Raw genomic sequence first — 25,508 nt, 5'->3', positions numbered from 1 at the left:
GAGGCTCAAGGCGGGGATTTATGATCAGTCGCAGGTTTGGATTTCAGCTGCATGATTTCAGGTCTGTCACAGTGGTGTGGTCAGCTGTCCCACAGTCAAAGCCTTGAGCCAGCTATGGGCACCATGCAGCCACAAGCTTTGTCCAGCCTGGTGGTCAGGTGATGGGAACAAGGCTAGATGCTGCCTGCCCCACAAACTCCACACTGTAACATCCAGGCTCTTATATCACTGTCCAAGGGGAACAGGCTGGCCCAAGCTTGCCGGAAATACTTTGACCTCTACAGAAATGCTCATGGGAACATTTTTAATGAGTTTGTTGGAAAAACCTCAAATTAAGTCTATATCTAATTGCTATCTAGTTTCCTAGATGAAAAATTTCAAAATAATCCTCCCAAACTGATTTTCATGGAAACATCAATCCCAAATGATCATTTCCAAGATCCCAGAAGCAGCAGTGCACTCAGGACTGCCCAGCCTCAGACCCTCCAGCTAGGCCCAGGATCATTCCAGTGACTTCCCCTCCTGCTACCTTCCCCCAGGTCACCAGCTCCAGAGTCTGTCCAATGCCTCAGCAATCAAAGTCTCTCATTGCAGCCTTTCTGACTGGCACCTTAATTTGATCTGTCATTTCACAGCCCAGTAGCTCTATCTGAACAGGTGGAATATGGCAGATTCTGCTCATTATTTCAGTCTTTGTCAAATAACCAACATTAATTCATAGTATTCTACATATTTCTAGATTTCCCTTAAGCATTCCCCTTTCTCTGATCAACAGCTGCATCAAATACACCACTATATTACTCCTTCCCACCCTACTGTCTGCCTTCCCAATCTGTCCTGTACGTATGACCAGTGTTTGGTCCTTTTGACTCCTACTTAGTGTTTCCTCCTTTGCTATCAAAGTACTTGGACAATATTCAGCAAAATAAAACTAAGGACCAAAATTCCTGCTGACAATTCACTTGAGTTTAATGATTCTGGTCATGTAACACCTGGGGAAATTGTACCTGTCTTCATGCTGGCAGTATTTTATTAACATACACGTGTGGCTACAAGCTGCCTTGTAGGCTTTTTTTTTGTGGCTGCATGAAGGGATCTACCCTCTCTGAGCACTGAAGTGAGTAGACCATGCAGCATCAGTGCAATTGCACCCAGCTCCTACTGTAACTGCAGTGCCCTGGCCAGCTGGAGACTCCTCAGTGCTGGGGCAGAACTCACCACCTCCATCCCCACCAGCCACATGCTCCTAGCAGAGTCAAAGCCTCCGCTCATTTGCAAATAGGTTCACTGCATTTCTCATCACCATGAAATGGTGTTTGTCTCACAGCTGTGGGAGTTCTCAGAGGATTGAAGAACCATGTTGGAGGTCACAGCATTTCAGAGAGTTACAAAAAGGGGTTGCATATGTGTCCTGCCCCTTGCTGGAGAGCCTCCCATGCCTGATGTCCCTGGAGGCAGTGACTCTTGTCCAAGACCTGGCTCAGTGACTGGGTGTGCTTCACTCTACAAAGGCAGTGACCTTTTTTTTCTTCTCTGCATCCACTTGAAGTGGTGGTGGTGGTGAACAATAGCTCTCCGATTTCATGCAAGCTCCATGATTCATCTTTTAAAGTGAATTATCTTTCTTTACCTTAGTTTTATTAACACTGGTGGAGAACTGTTATCCTTCCTGGGGAGGGAAACTGGTATCATTGGTGCTTGATGCTTGTTTCAAATTGTGGAGCTCAGGCTGCCCATAGCAAAGCTAGTCATGCTTTCCCTGCTTTTTGGTTATAGTAAGAAAGTCTGCACCAGAGGAAGTTCTGCCTTCCGGATTGCTTGAAGAGAACTAATGAAAGTCTGGAACTCAGGAGGTTGTGCACTACAGGGAGATGTCCAGATGAAACTGCGTTCAGGCTCTGTTGAACATGAATCTGTTTATGTCTGGCAGAGCACGCACAAGAGAAAGAGAAAATTCAATAGGTTTCTCTTGGCAACAATCTGCATTTTCTTGTAAATGAGTTAAAGTGTGCAAATATGAATCACATAGTTCAAGGTCTGCTCTCCAGGACAGCTGTATGAGATCACACTAAAGGTCTAGGCCAGGACAGCATCTTGTCTCTGAGACCAGCCTGGCATAGACTCCCAGGGAAGAGTGTAAGAGCAGTAGAAGCATTACAGACCCACTTGCCTAGTATTCTCAAAATCTCCTGAACCAGAGGTAGTGTCTTTCTGAGTTGTTTGTTTTTTTTTTTTTCTTTTACTGGTTTTTCCAAATGATTTTGAAGTCATGCAACCATTTAGTACCAAGACCTTTTGGCAAGGAGCTCCACAGATGGACAAAACATTCCTCCATTCACTTTAAAGCTGCCACCTGGTGAGTTCACATCTTTCTTCTGGTTCTACAATTATTTGAAAGAGTGAATAGTCATTCCTTAGTCCCCTTCATCACTCCTCTCATGATTTCCATAGATGGCTATTGGCTCTGCTCTCCAGCCCTGATTTTTGCAAAGCAAAATCCTTGTTCCTGTTGCTTTCTTGCTGAGCAGAGCCTATTCCAACACCGAGGCTGTCTTTTGGCCCATTCTCTGTACCTGTTCAATTCTGCTCTGCCTTTTGGGCAGAGGCAGCTACACATTCCATTCAAGATGCCCACACACTTTTCACCTCCACACTGACTTCATCCTTCAGTGCAGTGCAGTTTTACTCTTTCATAACGGGCTGAGTTATCATACACTGATAAATCAGTTCAAGAAAGTTATCTCAAGCCTTCTTGAGGAAGAAAACCTTCTTCTAGTACCTGTCACTGTGCTATCAGTCAGCATGACTTTGATGGAGCAGTGTCAGTCCAGGTAAGGCTGCCATTTCCCACTGCATTTCCTTCAGTGGGAGATTCAGTTTAACCCACTGCTCTGTCTTCCCTTTCACCATACCATAGCTCCTCAGCCCCACCATCACCTGCCTGCCCAGAGGCTGCCGTCTGAGTCATCCGATTTCTATGGGTCTATTCTTTAGGGGATCTACTAAGTGATCCTGTGACAAAAACTACCAGCACCATTTATTTTTTGGTTTTTCAAACAAATCATTACACCGAAGTTGTTTAGAGTAAAGTTATTATTTCTCGCATAGCAATAAGCTCAACAGTATTGCTAACCAGGCACCAGAACCAGAACTGGAGGGGTGGTGGGAACAAGGACCTCTGAAACTGAATCTGGCCAAAAGACTCAACATGAAACTGCAGCTGCAATCAGCATGAGCTGATGAGCCAGGTTAAGTTCACACTGGAGGAAAATTTCTCACCACATGCAGTTCAAATCACAAGTATTTCATTTCCCTCTGCATCCCCGCTGGGGCAAGAGAGAGGACAAGGAGAATCAGAGCCAGGAGCTAGTGTTCTGCCTGTGCATGCTCTGGACCAGACCAGAGGTTTGGTTGCAACGTTCCATTCATATATCCAGTTAACCCATATTTTTTAGAGACAACTCATCTTCAAAAATCAATGAAAAACTTACATGGAAACAACTAGTTTTTTATATAGACTTCTTTCCTCGTTCCTTTCATCAAGTGCCACTTACATACAGCCCCTAGATTTCAGTTCATTTTTTCCCCTCACCTCTACTGTCTACCCAAAAGGCTAATCTACACAGAGGATCTGGAGTTTCCCTGGGACTCACAGGAACCTGAGATTAGATGTTGGCTCCCAGAATCCTGTTAACAGAGGGCCAAACATTAACTTTTAAAAAATAACTAATATCATTAGGGTAACTTTTTTTTTCTTCTTTAAAGGGTCCTGCCAGCATTTGCCTTATTTGCATCAGAGAGCTAAATTGGAAAAGATTTTCCTCATGCTTCAGACAGTTGTAACAACAATTTCCTCATTCTAATTCAAGAAGTCAAAATGTCAACTTCCTCCTCACTCCCCTCCAAAGCAGCTCAGACTGAGAAAATAATTTCTTAAATTTCAAGAGGTGTTTGTTAAACTTAGTATTTTTCTTCTTTGGTACTTTGTGGCCTGTATTTACCAACCTTCCAAAACAAAGACCATTTGGACTAAAAAGCAAACAACATCAAAATCACTGAAACCAGGTTCTTCCAACAATGTAAAGCCTTTTTCCCCAGTAATTTCTTTAAGGTCAGCAGACATTATCTTGTTTCAAAACCAGTTTCAGTTTGATCATTTTGGGATTTTCTGCTGGATCGGGTTTTGTGGAACATTCCCAACACTTCCAAAGGTGACTCACAGGAAATAGGTGATTTTGCCCTCAACAGATCGACTGTGCAATCACCTCCTCACTCCTGTGCAGCTCCCCAGCAAGTCAGCTCTACTCACACAACAGTACCTCTTGCTTCTCATTCACCCCTCTCCAAACAGCCTTGCTACAACTGTGTGGCAGATGCCTCATCCCTTGGAGCCTGACTGCAGTGCCATGGTGCCCCACACCAAACACAGCCACGGCCACTCATCTGAAGCCAAATGACAACACAAAGCCCTGCCATAGACCCACAGAATGATGGAAAATTAGATTTAAAGATGAAACAAGAAAATAAAGCCTTCTATTAAAGACATGCATGCTGCTTCTGGGTCTATGCTTCTTACAAAAGAATAATTAAAAAAAAGAAACCACCAAGAAGGGGACACCTCTGCAAGGCCACATCATCCACAGGCATGGAGAATGAGAACAAGGGCTCAGCTGAGCTGAGCTCTGGAGACTTGGGAGTGGGAGGGCACAAGGTGTCACAAAATTGCGATGTGGGGCTGGAAAGGTCCACTTACTGGGACAACTGATCTGCCAAGATAACTCGTGGTCAACTCTAGCCTGCAGAGACCAGAGTGGCTTTAACAGGGCAGCTGTACTGCTACGGTAACGCTCGGCTTGAAGCCACAGAGGAGCTCAACGAGAGCAGCAGCTATCTCTTTCACACACCTGGAACTGGATAAAAGAAGACCTTTCGATACGGCCAGTCTGATCCAAAGCTCGGATGCCGTTCAACAGCCACCAGCCAGGCAGGAGCAAGTGCCAGATGACGCAGCTTTACCGCTGCTGTTTGACAATGCCGTCTCTGGAGCCACGGACCCGTGGGCGAGCGGCCGGGCACCCCGGGCTGAGCTGGGTGGGCTGGGGGGCCGCGGCGACCCCTCGCAGATTCCCACTCCCCAGGGCGGGAGCGGAGCAGAAGACACGAGCACAGGCTGCTCTCTGCTGGTTAGCACACCGCCACGCAGCCCCGGCTGGGAAATGGCCTGTTGCAAATAGATGATGGGATAGAAATTAAATTAAATTCTTTCTTTTTAGTTTGACTTCATCCTTATGAACAGTCTCTGCAATAGAAATAACTTTGGGGTTTTAAATTTGTTTTCATAAGCTTGGACCCTAACTAATCGCTTTTCATACATATAGAAATGCCAGTTGAAATACCTCTTTATAAATGTTTCCACATTATAGATGTGGCTTTTTGGAACTGCACACCTCTGTGTGCTCTTTCCTGACTGAAAACATAGTTGCATTTTGAGCCCATCCAAAGCAAATGTCCTCCTTTTGCACGTCTAATTTTCTCTTTCCGAGAGATTTCCTTTCACTCCTGTTTAGCTGGATCCAAAGAAGAACCATATTCTTTTTTTTCCTCAGAAAAAAAGAAAAAAACACCAACCAAACCACAGGCATTTTGACCACCTGCTCAGCACAGAGCATCCTCCCTTACCAGGAATGCTGCACTGGTTGGCACTGTTGATTTTTCAACCCAGAAAACACCAGAACTTTGGGCACCAGCCTGCCTGGGTGAGGAATACACCCAGGTCTGCTGGGCCCAGCCTGCCCCCAGAGCCATGCTGAGGGACACCACTTCTTCAGGGGCTGTTGAACAACCTTAGCTGCTGGCCCAGAGCTGTGATGGGTGAGAAATATGAATGCCAACTCCTAAATACTCTTTGAGACTTCTTAGCAGATGCCAGCAGTCAGCAACAGAAGGAGTAAATCAGCTCATCCAAAGAGAGCAACAGAAACTGGATGTACCAGCAACATGTCAGACATTCACACGCAGAGAGGGATCCCAGCTCTGCCAGGGCCAGGCAAGCAAACCTCGCCTTCAGAACTGGGGGATTCTCTTACCTTGGAGAATGGAGAAAGCACCAAAACTGGATCCCCAGCCCCTGAGAAATTGTATTCTGTCACTCTTCTGGGAGCCTTTGATAGTGCAACATCATGAAAACTACTCCTAGAAGCCCATAAAACAAGTCCAGAGCAGAAGCAGCCTCCAAGGAGCACTGTGTGCAGCAGGAGGGTCTTCCCCTTCCCACAGGGCAGTAGATGGCTGTTGTTAGCCTTCAGCATCTCTTTTTCCAAAACTTTCCTGGATTCCTTCTGAAGCTGGTTTGGCCAGCCTGCTTTGCCCACTATCTCTTGGATCATTCTCACTCGTTATTTGACTAACTTGTGTCTCTTTCCCAGAGCTTGTCCCTTTCCGGGTATGAACTGCTGCCCACTGTGGCAGCTCCAATGGATGGTGCACTGGGCAATGAGCACCACAGCTTTGCAGCTCAGCCTCCATCCTGCTCCCAGCCTCTCCACACATCAGGGCCAGCAACAGCACTGTTTTCTGCTGGTTCGTGACTAGACAAACTCTAGAGCAGCTGGAGTGCAGGAATGGGGTCCTCTTCACCAGTTTCCGTTAGAGGCTCTAATTCCACTGTCCTTTTTATAAATTCTCACTCAATTACTTTCTGTATTTTCTGAGCCCATTCCAAGAGAGGGTTATTGCACTAGATCCTAACTTCTGTAAGAGGTGGCTCCCTGGAGGTTGAATCTTACCAGTTCAATCTCCCAAAGGCTTAGGATCATAGAAGAGTTGGTGGTACTTCCCTTCGCACCAACTGGTCCCCCCAAGTTCATACAAAAGGCTAAAAACTCATTTTCCAGCTCCAAAGCCATTAAAAACAGAAAATCACATTTTATTTCCATGAAGTGTTGATTTGTCACAAACACACCAATATAAAACATACACCAAGGTATGCAGCTTGGGCAGCAAGCCACTATCCACACTCCTTCATGTCCAGAAACAGCGACAAAGCCCTGAGGAAGTGACAGCTAGAAACCCTGCTGCATTGTTCCCAAGGAACCATTATCACAGTAGGAGAGATGTTCTTCAGCACACAAAATGTATTCATCAATCCATAGGTCTTTTATCCTTTAACAGGAATTCACTTGTATTACAAGTGAAGTCAGGTTCTCTTAACCTAACCCACCTGTGCCTAGGTAGAAGCATAAGTCTGTGTTCCCAAATGCATTACAAACTTCCTAACTTTTCCATAACCTCATTATTTCAGCAAATTTTGGAGTGACAGCATTATAAGGCAGTTGCAACCTTCACTTGGGGTAAAGTTCTGCTGCTTTTGGCTCTACTGCAACACTGAATCTTTAAAAAGCACTTTGGGTCTCCTTTGGAAGGCAAAACCCAAGACTGGGTGAAAGATGCAGAGAACTAACTGAGAGGTAAAGCCTTGGTGAGTGTAGGGAGGGCAGACACACCAGAAATCAACAGTTACTATTTCATTCTGCAGAGCCTAGAGGACAGAATATGGAAGCATGGGATTTTTAGACAGATGAATGCTGAGCATGGGGCATGACACAGAAGATGGCTCTTTGGGAATCCCAAGGGGAATAATGAGAAGTAGAAAGCAGCCTGCTTTTCACCAGGTTTAAGGCCTTATTTCCTGTGATGGCAATTTTTTTCACTCAATATTTAGATGCACAGGCAAAACACACACACACACTGTAGTCAACATCAAACCCTGAGCAGCCTCACATCAGTGAACAAGGCTTAGACAGAGAAAAATTATTTCTGTTCCCTGAGCTACAGTGCCAGGCAGCAGCACACCCAGTCACCTCTCTGCCAACTGCACACCACTGTGGATGGCAAGGCACAGCAGAAGGTAGAAACTGCCGTAGCACATCGGGGCATGCAAGCACAGCACCTTTTGGCTCAAATTTCCTGTAGCTGGGGAGCACCAGAATGTGTCTTTGTTCTCTTCCACACCTGTATCTGCAGTCCAGCTGGATACTGGTTGGATGGGGTTTAGCATGCCCCGTGCATTAGCCTGGGGAGCCTGCAATGCATTTTCCTGCCCTCTCAACCTAAATATCTGGGGAGATCTCAGTGTCTAATTTACCTGTGCCTCCCCAGACATACAACACTAAAAATAAATAATATGTCTCACTTTCATTTGGGGGCTGGGTTTTGAAGGGCGGAGCATCGATCTGGTTTTTGATGTTGTTTTGCATTCTTACTTTCTAATAGGTAAAGAAAAAAACCCACACATATGTTAAAAATTTGTCATCCGAGTGGCCATCTCATTGTTGAATATATACGAAGCCAGACACAGTAGGAATCTCATGTTCCTTTTCCCTTTTGGGATCTACAACATGGCTGTATCTTTCTCCTCGGTGACATGCCAGGTAGGGACCCCAGTTTGCAGTGGGCCTGCAGCAGCTCACAATGCGCTGGAAAGCAAAAACAAGAGGTATTTAATGTCTTACCCTAGTCTGGGCTATTGTTAAAGTTCAGTAAAGTTGTAACTCTAGATATGCCCTGTAACTCAAATGGCAAACAAATCACCAAAGTTTTTAAAAATCATTCCAGATGTCTTTGGGTCCAGTGGATTCTGGACACTGAAGTCAAACAAGCAGGGAAAGCTGTGACCAACAGGACTGTCTGGCAAAGCCTGACAAGAAGAACACACCTCAGATCTTGCACTTGCTCATTTCTGTGAGGAATGGGAGGCAGAACTCCAGAAAATGATATGGGGATAGAAAACGATAGAAATTCTTCAGAAAATTTAAAGCAGCTGGAGTGACAACAGAAACCATGAAAATCACTCCTGAACATGTGGGTGCACTCCCAGAGAACTAGACTTTATCATCTTATCAGAACACAGTCGGGTAAATTTGCCTCCGATGCAACTACCAGAGGTGTGTTTTGGTCTAAAGATCCAATTAACAAACACCTCAAGGTACTGAACATGTGTTGGCGAAGAAACACAGGCATTCTTGATAATGCCAAGGAAAGCAAGGTTTGAGGCTAAGACAGCTTTTCTGTGCCCTTACCTGACAAAGGTTTCCTTCAGCTTTAACTATTTTTAGAATAGCGACGACAGGAATCCAGATGACACAGAAGATAATCATGCACCAGCCAACAGCGGTTCCCCAGGCTGGATATAACACTGAGCCATAAGTGGGAGGTGAAAACGTGACCAAAGACCAGACCAAAATTGCCTATAAAAAAATAGCAAAAAAGATTAAGAGAGAAAAGCAGATTTCCAGCTAACTTGAACTTGCACTGTATTTCCAAGTTGGTTAAAAACAAAAAACCAAAAGGGCAAAAAGGGCTATCTACAGATTCTGCACAGTTCCCTCTTGCTTTTTGAGTGCAAGAACGGTTGTGCAGGATTTGGTGTTCAGTCATGGCCAAGCAGTAAGACTGAAGGACAGGACTGAAACACCACACTGATATGCACCCTACCACTTCAAGTATATCTGTGTTTAAACAGAACTTATCTCTGGGTTCTGTTGAAATCTCATGTTGGAGAATATATAAGTTGCTGGATGAGCCCAGTACCTTTCTCTGTATGTTTTATATGCTCCTATATTTACAGGAATATGTGAAAGAATCTAAGATTAACTGTTGGCCAATATTGCTGCAGAAATAAGATCTTTTAGAAGCAGCATTTTCTAAACTGTAGTCCAGACAGATTAAAGGTAATGTGCTGGCCAGAGTGACTGGCCACTGCTCCTGGTTTTGGGCTGTTAATTAATTCTCTCATAGTAACATAAATCAGCCATCACCACTCACAATTAGAAGTACAGGAGTAATGCAAAACTGACACACACATAACAGGACATAAAAAAAAGTCTCAGACAGGGGAACAACTGGACATCCAAAGAGCAAACCCAAGACAACGATCTGTCTGAAAAATGGGATTTCCCTCAAAGATGAAAAATGCAGGTTTTCAAAACATTTTCTCACAGTCTGAAATGAAGATAATCCAGCTGCTAAAATGGGCAATCTGGTTTCTCTGTTACTCCTCAGAGTGTAGACCCAGCTCCCTAGCAACTGATCCGAAGGTCCATCCTCTCCTGGAGAGGACCCAAGGAGGAGCGGTATGTATCAGAAAGCACAGACAGCATGCAGTTTGCTTCACTGGCACAGCCATACCCTGTCTTTATACATAGTACCTGGGCATTCAGCCCTGCACCTTCACATGGAAACTTCTTCAGTATCCAGTTAATAAATTCTGTCACACTAACACAATCCAGTCATCTACACTCACCATTAACAGCACAGGAGTAATGAAAAACCAGCACATTCTCCACCACAGCCAGAACAAACGGCTCTTCTTTCCAATCATCATTTCAATGTCTTCAATGAACCTGTTTCCTCCTGTTGAAAGACAAACGTAGGGTGCATGGTAAAGCAGGTGCCTCCCTTGCAGGTGTGGTTACTCAAAAGGGACAGAAGAAAGGCAGTAGTCAAGGACAGTTTCTCCAGTTCAGTGGAAACTGTTAAAGCTTTTCAGCCAGTTAAGTTACAAATGCCTTACTGGGGTAATTAATGTTTAACATACACTCTGCCTGGGACTGCATAGCCAAATCATGGATTTTCAATGCAAGTAATTACCGTAAATGTAGATGATGCCTATTATCTCCAGGACAGCTGCAATAAGGATTCCCCATCCAGCACAAAAGTGATCTATTAGGTTAACCCAGTAAATTCCTGCCTGTAGAACAAACCATAAAGAGGTAAAAATGTACCCAGTTCCAGTCACGTTTTTATGCAAATAAAATAAGTTGCATTGTTCAAGCCAATTTAACTAATCACCAGTCTGAGTTTTTTAAATTCCCAGTTCTCCAGGTTAAGTACACATTTGTGAACACTATTTCATTTAAATATCTCTATGTCAAGTTGAAAAGCACATCTGATGAAATGCTGTAGATCTGTATATTAATAACATCATATATGTATGTTTGGAATGGATTGCCCAGGGAGGTGGTGGAGTCCCCATCCCTGGAGGTGTTTAAGAGTAGGGTCGACATAGCACTGAGAGATATGGTGTAGATGGGAACTGGCAGTGTTTGGTTAATGGTTGGACTAGATGATCTTCAAGGTCCTTTCCAACCTAGTTGATTCTGTGATTCTGTATATGCAGAGTATATATAAACAGCTGAGAATAAGATTTAAATTTGGAACTTACTTTATTAAAGCTGATCTGAAGTTTTAGTACTGAGGTACAGCAACAGCTGTACCAGTTATCAGTTCTGGTAGGCTTGTATATTCCTACACGTACAAGTTTTCCACGTGGGTTAAACACAGCTTTAAATACCCCCATGTACTAGCAGGACCATAGAGCAGAAAACAAGCTTTAAGCCATTTCACACTCTTGCACACAAAGTCATTTGCAAGCTTCCCTGCCATCATGTCTCATAATTTACGTGCTTTGCTTGACCATACAAGTGTCTGTTCACCCCAATTATCTTCTTCACATTCTCAGTCTAATTGCATACATAAATCTACATTTCTAGATGGAGTAATTGCAATGGAAATTTATATTCTTAAAAGCAGCTGCCTTAAGAAATTTTACCCAGCGTACTGAAAATTCCTTTTATGAGTACACAAACACACACATATATACACACACATACGCACGCACAGGAGAAGTAACCATACAATCTACAGATGCTTGTGAGCTAATAGGTTCTTATAATGTGAACAGACCATTTCCCAAATCCTGTCCTGTTTGGTAGTCAGTTCTGAACAAAAAGATCCCATCGGCATCTATTAGCGGTACCCACAGTGCTACAGACACTCTGTATGCATATGCTTGAGATTACACAAATAACCTCCTGAACTGGGAAAAACAGTGAATCAAGTTGATGGTTCACAGACTCTGTACAGGCCTTCTATTTAAAAGCACACCTCCATTCAATAATCACAGAAACCCTTAGGTTCTTCAAAGCTTCCCTCTGGGAATTTCTTATTTGCATGTCAAGGCACACTGGCAGAATTCAAGTCTCTCAGATCGATCCATGCAAACAGGAACAGTTGGAAAGGACATTTTGACTTATCGCTTGCAGCAAAATTAAAGCCACTGTCAAAAAAGAATTTAATGTCTTACCTGGGTAACACAAGTAAGACCAAGAAGGAAGAGCAATATGCACACAGCCAGGGTTATAGGGATTCTTAACTTTTTCATCGCTTTGGGATATATATCTTGTATGGTGGTTGTAAGTGTTTCTGCAAAGGAAGAAGTGTGGGTTTTGAGCAGCACAATTAAGAAAGGTAAGGTTCATTTGAAAAGCCATGGGTTACTTAAAAAACCACTCACCTATGGTGGCAAACTGAGAGTCAAGGCCCAAGAGCAGGAGCATGAAGAAAAACAAGAAGGACCACAGAGGAGAAACTGGTAACTTGGAGAGAGCCTCTGGATAGGCTACAAATGCCAGATCAAATCCTGCAAAGTAGTAGAAGGAAGGAGGTTATGGTAATGCCTTTGTCAAAGCAAGTCCCGATACCGAAAGCACAACAATCAGCCTACCTGAGTCCACGACCTCCGAGACAGGTCTCTCGGACACAAATGCCATATGTCCCAAGATGGAGAATATTGCAAACCCAGCAAATACGCTGGTGAGGCAGTTGGTTACACAAACTAAAATAGCATCTGAGTAGCAGTTGTTGTGGAACTTATTGTATGAAGACAAAGCAACAAGCCCGCCCCATGCCACAGACAGGGAGTAGAATATCTGGGTGGCTGCATCTTTCCAAACCTACCAAAAATAAGAACATGGGAATTACTGTATTACTTACAGTATGTAGCATAGGCATTTAAGTCTGCCCTCTTGTGGAAGCTCCAGGGGTTTTCTACATTTAGTCTGAATATCTAATTCTATGAGTAGGTAACACACTGATGACTTTGCAGTCTCAAGTACAAACAATATCTTCTATGATGTCCAAAGATCACATCCCAAGTATGTTGCCAGATAGCTAAGTCCTTTTGGGCTAGCCTTGAAGAAGAGATTCAATTCATTCACAAATGTGAGTTGTTGAGATATGAATCTTGTCACAGTGCCAAGGAGTAAGGAAAACCAGGACAGGGTTGCAGGAGTGAGAACTTCCATGTGCACTCCCACTTGCTCTTCTCACACCATGACCCAGACAAACCCCTTCTGCCTCTGCTGCAGTCCCTCAGTTAGCGCCAAATGTTCACATAAAACACCACAAATAAATATTGCAGTGAGTATTTGCTTTTGGTAAAAATGAAGTAATGCTTGTGTAAGCCAGAGAAAAAAAATCCAGACTTCCTTTGCACAAGGTCCCCAGTCCACCTAATTTCCCAAGCTAATTTCCTGGGCAAGGCACAGCCTGAATTTCAAAGTCAGAGGTCCCTTTAACCTTCTGATAAAGTCCCTTGAAGTTATCAGTAACCAAAGCAAGTGGAGCTCATGCAATGAGAGCAACACTTGATCCCACAGCAAGAACTTTCTCAGCAGGCCTTGCTAAGATGAAACTTCAGCAGGACCCCAAGAGCTGCTCAGAGGCAATACCATACTTATCATCACCGTCTGGTGTGGCAGGGAAGGGGCAGAAGGTAGCTAGTTTTTAGATGGAGAGTATCTAGAATAGGGGCTAGACATGTGATAGAGCTGGGTGTTACTGAAAAGACAGAACCCAGCTGCATATACAAAATGCAGGGAAGGACACGAAGAAGCACCTGACTGAATAAAAAAGAAGTTGCTCTGTAAGTGACAGCCCCATAGAACCACAGAAGTGTGTCACGCTTCCGGGGCTGACACTACCTCTCACCTCTGCCTCCATCAGCTTGGTGATGTTGGACTGTTTCCCAATGTAGTATTCGATGCCATCCAGAGCACCTTCCAAGGTGGCACCTCGCACCAGCAAGATGAGCAGGATGACATATGGGAATAGTGCAGTAAAGTAAACGACCTGCAGAAAGAAGGGCAGGGATACACATTAGAAGTGAGGCGATGCACAGACCTCCGTGCAGAAGGAATGGCCAGGTTTTGGGCTAAGGTCTGTTGGTACAAATGAAAAACAGGCAACCAGGGAAGTGAACTCACACCAAGCGCTAAACCATCTGGCTTAGCCGGTTCTGGAGCTGCATTCCAGCAGAAGGCCCAAGCCACATACCCACTTTTCAGATAGCACTTGACCAGTTTCAGAAATGTGTTTTCTGACATGATTTACTGCTGTAGCAAGGCCTGGACTCAACTACCCCAGAGGTCTCTTGCTATGTGATGCTTCTAGCAAGTGTGAACTGAAAGCCAGTCAAAAACTAGGTGACCAGGATGGAATTATCTCCTGCTGAGACTGAAAAGCAAAAAAAAAAAAAAAAAAGCAGCCATGCTGGAAGCTTTCTTTACTGGGAACAAGGACTTTTAGGTTCTCTCAGACACAGATTTTTTTCTGTTGTCTACACATTTTCTAGCACAATGGGCTCCAGGCCAGAAGCAGTGCTATTATCATGCAGGCTAAGTTCAACAATACTCTTGTTTCTCGAGTCTTAGTTTCAGTGTTACGCAGACAGATAATTGAGCCGGTACTGCTGGTTACACCAAGCCATAGCATTGCACAATCATATGGCAAGACCTCCTTCGTATTTGCCCAGAATAGTCAATTCTCTCCGCTCTTCGTCTTGCCTTGTTCCTGCCCAGCTAGATTCTTCTGAGTCTTACCTTACTCCTCAGAGAGGCTTACCTTCGTGCCAGAAGAGAAGTGACAACAGGAAGAGCCAATTGCCAGGAACGCAAAGAATGCGAGTTTAAGAGGAACCATGTGGCAGAACAACTGTGGCTGGGAAAGCATAGATTCTCCACCCTGAAGTGCTGAGACGGAAGGCAGAAAGCTCCAAATGAAAGGAGAATAGGAGACATCAGACTGAGGAAAGTAAGAAAGGCAGTGAGGAACCATGGAAAGACACAGTGACATTAGAAATAGAAAGGGGGGGAAAAAATCAGTGCAAGAACGGGTGAGAGAAAGAATGAAGGCTAACGAGACTGAAGAAGTAGTGTTGGAGATGCAAATTGGAGGTAAGAAAGGAGTATGGGAATGAAGGAACTAAACTAGGAGAAGGGCCTCAGGCAGGGAAGAATGATATTCAGCCTGCCTGAAGTCTGGAGAGGAGCCGACCTAGCCCAAGGAAAACTCCAGCAGCTGTGCTCCCACACGTGGAAACGGGAGCTCAGCAGAAACAGAGTCTGAAAACAAGCCCCTATGAACCTGGTCCCTAAAAACAGCATGAGATCTTGAGTACAAACAACATTTCACAACCTGGCGGGAACCTGCACACGCACATTTATTTGCTGCGCTTGACCTGTATTGTCCAAACATTTCAACTATTCTGGAGGTGCAAATAATTACCGGGTGTTCCCAGGGTGTGTGCACATGTGTGCAGTCACATGCACATGTCCGTCATGACAGGCCGGGTGACTGTCTAGACTCAGCTGGAATCACCTGCATGACAGCAAGATCCCCAAATACACGGCAGCCCTGGTGGAGCTAAGAAACCCATGTGTTAAGTAATTGCTGTGTAATCAGCACCTTACTCATGTTTTATGTAACAGTTATGAAGCCAAGAAGCAGAAAGAAAGTCTAATGCTGAGTCCAGCATAGGGTAGTGAGTTAGGACTGCATCCTGCCTTGCGCTAACCTTCCCTGAGGCCAACTGACATTGGAAGGGCAGGATCAGGCCAAAAGTTTGCTACTTGCTCTTCCTAACTTACCTTTCCAGAAGATTTTATTCCTTTAAACAACACAGCTCCAACAATCATCCAGGACAGGAGGAGGCAGAGAGCCAGGTACCACACGATGTTACCGGTCTCGTCCAACCCGCTCGAGCGCTGAAGAGCCACTTTACTGAAAGCACAAAATGCTGCAATGAGAAGAGAGCAACAGCAGCACATCCTCTTCAGCTACTTCTTAAAGGAAAGTGAGCTGGTTTCTGCAGATATTACAAGGCCCTGCAGCAGTTTCCATGAGTGCGCAGTTATAACTGCATGATTGGCATTGAAAAACTGAAGATGTAACAGCATTTTCCCTTCTTTTTAAAGTCTACCAGCCCTCAGCTCTCCATACAGCTCCCATCAGGCCTACCTCAGCTCCTTCATGTTAACCATGAAATTCTGATGGCAAGAGAAGAGCCAATAAGAAGAATCAGTTCCTGAGAACCCAAGGAACATGAGGCAAATTGAAACCATGTGGCTAAAGGAATGGCAATTTCAGAGCAGGCACAGATTCAGAACAAGGTGAATCTATTTTGCGCAGTAGCTCTTGAAAAAAAGTATATGCCTTACATAAAGAGGCTAAGTAGTCCCTACCAGGACTCCAGAGAAGAGGACTTCTTTAAGATGGACTATATTTCAGTTTGCTACAGGTTGACTCACATGCTTCTCTATAATTTAATTTTTTTTATAAGTGCCCAGACTCATCAATTAAATTTGAAGTCCCCTCTGCATAGATTTGCATGCCCACTCCCCTTGACTAGATTGTTTCTGGACAGCAAGATAAGACAAAAATAGAAGATACATTCAAAACCACAATGCATAATAAATGCATAAATTTTTAGCAATTTCTTTAGAATATTTACTTCCAGTACTGCTCACTGGGAAACTGCACTGGTTTGTAGTTCATGGTGCCATTCATACATGTGAGATTGTTGCTTGTGATGAATGAGTAGTTTGCATGAATGATTTCTCCATCTAAGGTTGCATTGCAGTCACTTACTGAAAGAAAGCAAGTAAGCAAGAAGGGATCGTTAACACAGTGATGAATATTACAAAAAAACAGATTATTATAGCAAATACGTTTTCTAAACAGTTACAGCTTCAGTTTGCCTACTAACAATATTTAAAACCAAACCCAAACTATCACTTGCAGCTGGGACTTTGTTACTTTGACTGTAAATCAGAACACCAAGAATCTGGTGTGCTCAGCTCCACCTTTCCCTTATCATCAAGAATACTTGCAAAAATCAGAACTGAGGATGATTAAGACTGTAGCTTTGGTCACTCTATGAAAACCTTTGTCCCAAGCCAAGGTTACACACAGATCATCCTCGAGCAACTTCATCTTATTATGGCAGAAGGCTTACTAGACATTTTTAAACATTTTCCTTGAAGGAGTGGGAGGTCGATGTTTGGGGTTTTTTGGGTTGGGATTTTTTTGCCAGAACATACAGTAAAGAACACTGTATCACCATGTACTGGAAAAGTCTTGTTGAAGCCTATTTCAGAACAGTTGCTTCAGTTCAGTTTTGTATTCCTCCAGCACTTACAAATTTTGAGCTAAAATATTTTTCTTTAGCCCATAAGCAAGCATCAACATTTTGTTAAATAAAGCATCTCAACTTCATTTTATGAAAACTATGAATCTTAGAAGAGATTTTCAGGTATCTGGTTGAGAGTTACAATTACATTAACACTTGGCAATACATTTCCAGCTACTAACTACTAATTATCTCACCAACTTCACCTTTTGCCTTAAGCTGGTCTGATCCGGAAACTGCTGAGATAACAAGTATTTGGCTGTACATGGGCTGCCAAACATCAAGAACAATAGCATGGAGATAATGTTCTAAAGAGTTAATAAAGAGTGAAACCAGTGCCTCAGTGGTGCTCAGGATTACCATAGCCACAGGGGAGGCAAGGGGCAATGAAGGAACCCCAGATAAAAGCTAAAGCAATACTCTTGCTTGATGTAAGGAAGGTATGTGCTTTGCCAGGAAACCTGATGAAATGGGAATGCAGTATTTCCAGGGAGTGTATGTACTAGAAGAAACCTTTTAAAGAAGAAAAAAGGATCCAGCAAGGAGGTTTCAGCCCAGCTCTCTCTAGATTCCCCAAGTTCTCAGAACTGGTGGCAGGGAAGCAGACAAGAATCACTCCCCTGTGTTCAGAGACAAAACTCCAGGAAGGATTTTTTTCAAGCCACACATATCTGTCTTGCTCCTGTAATTTCTCCCAGAAAACAGTACAAAGTACAAGTATCCAAAACAGTAATATTAAGCCCTATCTGTTAAGTACGGTACCTAAGCGCGTTTTGCTGCAGAACTCATCTGCCCAGGAAAAGCAGTCTGACCATGGTAGCACTTTTTGAAAAGAGGCAAATAAGTAGTAGAGTGCATAAGCAATGATAACATTGTAGTAGATCGCCACGAATGTTGAGATGATGACCATCGTGATGCCCACTCCTAGGAAAGAGAAAGACACAATGTCTTAACCTGAAACTTGGGTTGAAAAAAAAAAAAATGGCCTTCACTTGACTTTTAAAAGGCTACTTGGGAAAAAGTTGAGGTTGTTTTTTGTTTGTTTTTTTAAATAATTTTGAACAGCAACCAAACCAGAAAAAGGTAAAGCCATGAAATGAGGGATATGATACAAACTGACCATCTCAACATGGTTTTGACAGAGTTTGAATCAGGCCCACAGAAAACTTGGACTAGTTGCTAAGTCCAAGTCTAAAGGAGAAATGCAATATTTTGTGCTCTCCCAGTTCAGTGGGAAGCTTTGATTCCTAGTAAAATAAAAGAAACTATACTACGGCTGACCAAGGCACTTCGAAGATCCTATTGTAATGAATGGTTTTGTCAATAAATGAGAAGCAACACAGAAGAGTAAATCTGTGCCAATAATAATGTTCTCCTCCTTTGTTAAAATGAACTTTGTTCTGTGAGTTTGGGAAAGTCTGCCAAACTGTCCTAATCATCTTAGAGGCTATATTTAAGGTTATATCTCCACAGATACATAAAAGATTTGCTGTGTCTATAGACTTTTGCTTTAAAGTTAAATTTACTGCTCTTGTGAAAGGTTGCTTGTGCTACAGAGCAGAGACTGGCAAAAAGAGTAAGCATTTAGGCAACCAGCCAGACTGTAATCCCTTTTGTTTCTGTAGAAGGTGGCAAGTGAAATTCTTATTGCATCAGAAAGAAACTTCCTTGTTCCTACATTAATTCCTCTGGTAGATATAGAGGACAAACAAGACCAATTATGAAGTCCTTTACACCCATTGGTACAGGACCTGGATGGATAGGAGTGAGTAAAGCACATGGTTAGTTGTTTTCAAACACATAAATCTCCCTATGAAATTTAAACCCTCAGAGAGACAGGTAAACTACCACTACACAGTGCAACTATTTCTCTTATCACAAGAGGCACTGCACCTTACAAAGCCAGAGCCTAGCCTGTTTTATCACACCAGCAGATGACTCTCAAGGCAGCGAGTTGGATGAATGCATTCCATAAAGCAATTAGACCCACGTGCCTGTGCCAGCGCTGGCAGCCAAATACAGAATTAGCCATCCATATGGAACTGCCTTGCAAGCTACATAGGATGTAAAGTGTAAAGAAACAGAGATAAAGTTAACTTCTAAAAATTATTTTCAGTCTGTTGCACACAGTGTCAGCTGTTTAACTGAGGTTTTCCCCTCACGCAGCAAACAGGGTGATTTCCTTCTTCCTGTACAGTTGCAGTAAGGGTGATGTGCTGTGTAACACCAGGAGAATCATTGATAAAACCTCTCATAATCGACAACCTTTTTTAGGAAATCTTTAACCCACATCTCTTTATTAATTGATTAATAAGGAAGATATACCTGGGAATATAATACTGACATTGTAACATTGGGAATATACACGGAAACTGGCTTCTCAGAATTAGTAACTTGGTGAAGAAATGATTCATTCACATCTGTTTATTGCTAAAATAAAAAAGATCTAAGGAAACATAACAATACCAACCTTGAAACAATGGTAATATTCTCCAGACAGAAATTGGCCCTAGACTAGCAAACTGCCCAAGGGAACATTCCATGAAAAATAAGGGCAACCCAGCTAAAGCCAACATCAGGGTGTATGGGATTAGAAAAGCACCTGAGGGGAGAGAGGGAAAAAAAACACAGACATACATACAGAGAAAACAGTTAATCTTCCATTATTCAATACTGTTCTATCACATTTTATACTCCCCTTTTTCCCCTGCCTCAAATATCCCACTGTGGGTTTTTTTGCTTTTTGCAGAATAGAGAGATTTGTTTGTAAATGCTGTTTTCTGTAAGACTAAGTAGTACCTGTGATGAAGAGACAGATTACCACGAGAACTGGTGATTTACATGGGATGGCTTCTCTTACAGAATTAAAAGGATTTTACAAAAACTATCGAAGACATACTATTCTCATACAAGCAGGAACACTGTTCAGCTGTAGGCACCATCAGCTTTGTCTGCTTTCTAGTTCATCTTCCAGCTTTTAATTTAAAAAGGTACAGAGCCATTCCTTCATGTACTTGAGTGTGATTTGCAACTGCCCTGTTAGAGCAGCGACTGGACATCAAAGCATGAAAGTTATTTTCTATGGTTGGCTGCCTCCTGTGTCAAACAGCATCTCAGCATGGCTCTTGTTCGAGGCCATTTTAAAGTGCACATTAACCTGATATCAATGAGAGCCCTGTTCTGCAAAAGGGACTGGCACGTCTTTGTGCGCACACAGAAGACAGGGAAAGTGAGAGCACAGGTTTCCTAAACACGACCTTATAACCCAGCAGAAATCTGTCCTCTTCACTCTCAGTGAACTTAAAGCAACCGGGGACCCAGTTCTGCAAGGAACTGCAAATACCTGCTGTAATTTAAGGAAGTAAATATTCCCACAGAATTAACTGGATTACCCCTGTGTTTCGAAACAAGGATGTAACAGTTGTCTTTATCAATCATGGGCAAGGGACACAGAGCAGAATACAAGCAGCAGCACAAATATGCTTTAAATGCAAAGCTTTCTGCTGTGGCAGATAAGAAAAAAAAAAAAGGGTCTAGTGGAAAGGCCGATGTCATGACTTCTTCTGTTTTCACAATTTTCTTCATTAACCATAAGCAATAAAAGCCAGTCAAGCTCACTCCAGTAAAACTTCTGTACCAAGAATGCCACCTTGTGTTCCATGCACAGCTGTATGGGGCTGTGCTGCATTTACAGTCCAGGATTTGACTTCCATCAACTGTTACTCAGAGCAAATAAGTACATACAAGTAAGTCCTCTGCAGTTACTTGGCATTTACGCTCTCTTTAATTACAAGTGGTTGCCTGGCAGGTAGGCAAAGCTCTGGAATAGCAGCCGGGGAAGCCAGTCCATCCATTTGGCTTTGCCACTACTTCATTGTGTAAGCAGGTAGAGGCTCTCTCTGCCTCGCGCTTCCCAAGTATCTGATGGGAATAATTATTGAGCTCAGATAATTATTCCAGCTTAGCTTGTTTGCCTGGCAAAACAAAGGTGCAGAGGGGATCCAATTGCTCTCTATAAACATATCAGGGAGGTAAGCACTGGGGAGGGAGAACAGCTATTTAGGTCAGTAGAAGATATTGGCATATTGACAAAAAGATGCATGTTGGTCACAAGTAAATCAGAAGAGTTCTGGAATTCTCAGGTGGAAGTCTGCAAGTAAAACTAAATACTATTTCCCTCCTCAGCTGGTACCCAAAAAGCACAGAAATGCCTCTTATTTCTGCTCCCATTCCCATCAGCAGGCACTATCCCACTTTCCAGGGTGATGCTCATATCCAGCTTTGACAAAACATGCCCAGCCTCAGGGCTGCCCCTTGGAGCTGGCCCTCCTCTCTCTCTTGGGGATAGCAAGGTGTGCCCACCCGACACTGCCACTCAATACAGGTACCTCCGCCGTTCTGGTAGGTGAGGTAGGGAAACCGCCAGACGTTGCCAAGGCCCACAGCGTAGCCCACCATGGAGAGCAGGTAGTCGCCTTTGTTTGACCAGTTGCCACGCTCCGAGTTCTCATCACTGTCACTGGCATGGGCGTCTTTTTCATTTGACAAACTGAAGTCCTTGGAAGAAAAGTAGAAGGAAGGCTCAAGATCGCCCCATAGGCAAGCAGGGCAGTCATATCCTCACTTCTCTGTCCAGAACAGCACCTTGACATCGCTGGGCAGGGCAGCTAGACAGGGTGGGCAGAGCCAGGTGGGCTGCCAGTCCAGCTGATCCCTGGCAGGACAGCATGGACCTGTTAGAGAGGCTCCCACCAGAGAGCCCAACAACCTTCTTGGCCAGTCTTGCCCTGCTCCTACCTTAGTCCCCTGTGCTGTCAGCTCCTGGGGGCAGCACCTCCAGGGGACTCCCCTACTCTGCCCCTGCACATGCCCAGATACCCCCATACCTGTTCAGACCTTCACCCCAGCACATACCTGTATTGCCCACTTTAAAAACACCTGCCCAGGTACCCCCTTAGGTACCCCCGATACCCCACCTGCCCAGGTGCCCCCTTCCTGGGGAACCCAGCCACCCCGCCGGCCGCCTCACCTTCTTCTTCCCGCAGGAGAGGAAGCCCGGCAGGTTGAGCATCCCCATCGCCGCCGCTGCCGGAGCCGCTCCGCTCTGCCCGCGCCGGCCGCCGCCCGGCCCTTTATCGGAGCCGCCTCCCGCCCGCCCGCCCCCCGCCGCCCTGCCGGGAACCGCGGCCCCTGGGCTTCCCCGCGGCCCGGGCGGGGCCGCCGCCGGTGCGGTACCCCCCTCCCCCGGGGCACCCCCTCGCCGCCCGCCCCAGCCCCCTGCCCGCTTCCCCGCCCGCTGACCCTCCTCCCGCCCCGCGCCCACTTCCTTGGGAACACCCACCCACCTGCCTAACCCTGCCCGGCCCCTGCCCACTTCCCCTCCTAACCACCCCCTGCCCTCCACACGCCCTCCGCTCCTGCCTTACCCTGACCCACTTCCCCTGCCACGCACCCGCCTGCGCTCGCTCCCTCAGCCCGGGCTCTCCAGCCCTCCTTGCCCCCCACCTTCCCCTTCTAACGTCCCCCCCACTCCTTGCCCTTCTTCCCCCTCTGCCAGTACCTGCCCACGTACCCACCCCCTTGTCTTCTACCGCCAGGGCTGCCAGCTCCCCCTCCCACCCCGACCCTCTCCTGAGCACCACAGCCTGCCTGAAGAGCGGACCCCAGCACCTCCCCGCTCCTCCCCACTGCCCACCTGCCTCACCCACATGCACTCACCCGGAGACCCTGCTCATGGCTCCCTCCCCACCCGTCCCTGCCTCTCCTTCCTTCTTAACCTGCTCCATCCTGGAGTCTGGGCTCAGGAGACGCACGACAGCAAAGGGCACAAGGAGGTTAAACAGTGTGGAAATTTCAGCTCCTAAACACACCTTCCACATACACATGACAGGCACAGAAAGGGCAGGTCACAAAAGCAATGCCATCGCCAGGGGAGGAACTTAACGAGCAACGACTTAAAGACCTTTCCTGAAGCACTCCCCTGCACTCACCCACCAAACTGACCTTCCCCAGGCATCCCCTAAGGACACGCAGGAGGACACTGGCCAAAGCACACTCCATGTACAGGGACAAGGGGACAGTGGTTGACTGACAGCTTAATTGCTCTTCCTCTATTTCCAACCGCTCTTTTCCATGGCTCTTTCAGATCCACACTGTGACAAACACACTTTCTGTCTTCACTGAGTGAGACTTTTTGTTGAGTAAAGCACTACCTGGCATGGCTTGATCTAGCCACAACTAAGAGGTATACCAGGAGTGAGCACTGGGTGCGACAGCCTCTGAAAAGTAGGAAGGTAAAATCAGATTGTATTTTAAACACCAGTCCCAGCACTGACCCATGAGGAACGCCACTCATTGCTGGTTTCCACTTGGACATCGAGCCGTTGACTGCAACTCTTTGAGTGCGACCATCCAGCCAATTCCTTATCCACCGAGTCGTCCATCTGTCAAATCCATGTCTCTCTGATTTAGAGACAAGGATGTCATGCGAGACAACGTCGAATGCTTTCCACAAGTCCAGATAGATGATGTCAGTTGCTCTTCCCTTATCCACCAGCGCTGTAATCCCGTTAAAAAAGTCCACTAAATTTGTCAGGCACAATTTGCCCTTAGTGAAGTGTTCTGGTTTCGGCTGGAATAGAGTTAATTATTCTTCTTGGTAGCTAGAATAGTGCTGTCTTTTGGATTCAGTATGGGATTTGATAGGAGAAGAATGCTGATAATACACTGATGTTTTCAGCTGTTGCTAAGAGATCGATCAAGGACTCTCCAACTCCCCATGTCCTGCCCATGTACAGGTGTACAAGAAGCTGGGAGGGAGCACGGCCAGAGCACTGGACCCAAATTAGCCACTGAAATATTCCATGTCATGTAACATCATGCTCAGTATGTAAAGGACGGTTGGCTGGGAAGGAGGGGGTTCTCTCTCGCTTCTGGGATTGTGACTGCGGGATCTTTTTTTTTTGGGATTGCTAGCCAGGAATGGTCTGGGTATCAGTTGGAAGGTGGTGAGCAATCACATCGTGCATTACGTGTTTGTACTTTCTATTATTGTTTTATTTTATTACAATTATTAAACTGTTTTTATCTCAACCTACGAGTTTCCCTTTAGCTCTCCAATTCCTTCCCCCATCCCCTGGGCAGGGGGAGAGTGAGTGAGAAGCTGCCTGGTGTTTAGCTGCCAACTGGGTTCAAACTATCTCATGAAGCCATGTTGGCTGTCACCAATCACCTCCTTATTTTCCATGTGCCCTAGCCTAGTTTCCAGGAGGATCCACTCCATGATCTTGCCAGGCACAGAAGTGAGACTGACTGGCTTGTAGTTCCCCAGGTCTTCCTTTTTTCCCTTTTTAAAAATGGGGGTTACGTTTCCCCTTTTCCAGTCAGTGGGAACTTCATCGGACTGCCACGACTCCTCAAATATGATGGATAGTGGCTTTGCCACTTCATCCACCAGTTCCCTCAGGACCCACGGGTGCATCTCATCAGGTCCCATGGACTTGTGCACCTTCAGGTTCCTTAGATGGTCTCGAACCTGAACTTCTCCTACAGTGGGTGGTTCTTCACTCTCCCAGTCCCTGCCTTCACCTTCTGCATCTTGGGTGGTGTGACTGGAGCACTTGTCAGTGAAGACTGAGGCAAGAGAGGGCTCACATTTTCCCTAGTCTTCCTTTCATCACCAAAGTACCTATAGGAGCTTTTTTTATTGCCCTTGATGTCCCTGGGCCAGATTTAATTCTATCAGGGCTTTGACCTTCCTAACCTGATCCCTGGCCACTCAGACAATTTCTCTGTATTCCTTCCAGGCTACTTGTCCTTGCTTCCACCCTCTGTAGGCTTCCTTTTTGTGTTTCAGCTTGCCCAGGAGCTTCTTGTTCATCCATGAAGGCCCCCTGGTGTTCTTACCTGACTGCCACTTTGTTGGGATGCATCATTCCTGAGCTTGGAGGAGGTGATCCCTGAATATTAACCAGCTTTTTTGGGCCCCTCTTCCCTCTGGGGCTTTACCCCATGGTCCTCTGCCAAGCAAATTCCTGAAGAGGCCAATGTCTACTCTCCTGAAGGCCAGGGTAGCAAGCTTGCTGTACACCCTCCTCGCTGCCCTAAGGATCTTGAATTCACCATTTCATGGTCACTGCAGCCAAGGCTGCCCTTGAGCTTCACACTCCCCACCAGCCCCTCCTTGTTGGTGAGGACAAGGTCC

The 25,508-nt window shown here is 45.2% G+C and overlaps 1 protein-coding gene across 2 annotated transcripts; it reads right to left on the bottom strand.

The window, feature by feature from the left end:
• Window positions 1-6,904: 6,904 nt before the first annotated feature.
• Window positions 6,905-22,444, bottom strand: SLC6A14 (solute carrier family 6 member 14). 2 transcript variants are annotated; one of them, XM_074834655.1, is made up of 15 exons: window positions 22,335-22,444; window positions 21,694-21,862; window positions 19,776-19,907; window positions 18,068-18,229; window positions 16,628-16,763; window positions 15,765-15,897; window positions 14,740-14,919; window positions 13,828-13,968; window positions 12,563-12,791; window positions 12,353-12,478; window positions 12,143-12,261; window positions 10,648-10,747; window positions 10,301-10,410; window positions 9,078-9,245; window positions 6,905-8,474 (listed from the first exon to the last, which is right to left on the bottom strand). In XM_074834655.1, exons 1-15 carry the CDS (start codon window positions 22,380-22,382, stop codon window positions 8,325-8,327), a joined length of 2,103 nt encoding a protein of 700 aa, XP_074690756.1. In that variant the 5' UTR covers window positions 22,383-22,444; the 3' UTR covers window positions 6,905-8,324. The 2 variants fall into 2 exon arrangements, with proteins under 2 accessions (XP_074690756.1, XP_074690757.1); XM_074834656.1 differs by lacking the exon at window positions 14,740-14,919.
• Window positions 22,445-25,508: the final 3,064 nt, after the last annotated feature.

This window comes from Strix aluco, chromosome 10 (assembly GCF_031877795.1).
Source record: "Strix aluco isolate bStrAlu1 chromosome 10, bStrAlu1.hap1, whole genome shotgun sequence".
In the NCBI taxonomy this organism is placed as follows: Eukaryota; Metazoa; Chordata; class Aves; order Strigiformes; family Strigidae; genus Strix; species Strix aluco.
This window is presented reverse-complemented; position numbering and strand designations above follow the sequence as displayed.

What these genes read in the sequence shown, in the direction of transcription:
- SLC6A14 (XM_074834655.1), bottom strand. Translation starts at nt 22,382, where the DNA reads ATGGGGATGCTCAACCTGCCGGGCTTCCTCTCCTGCGGGAAGAAGAAG. An exon ending in AATATTACCATTGTTTCAAG is followed by an intron (nt 18,230 to 19,775) that starts GTTGGTATTGTT and finishes TCTCTTTCCTAG; the next exon opens with GAGTGGGCATCACGATGGTC. An exon ending in TTACTCCTGTGCTGTTAATG is followed by an intron (nt 9,246 to 10,300) that starts GTGAGTGTAGAT and finishes ATTTTTTTATAG; the next exon opens with GCAATTTTGGTCTGGTCTTT.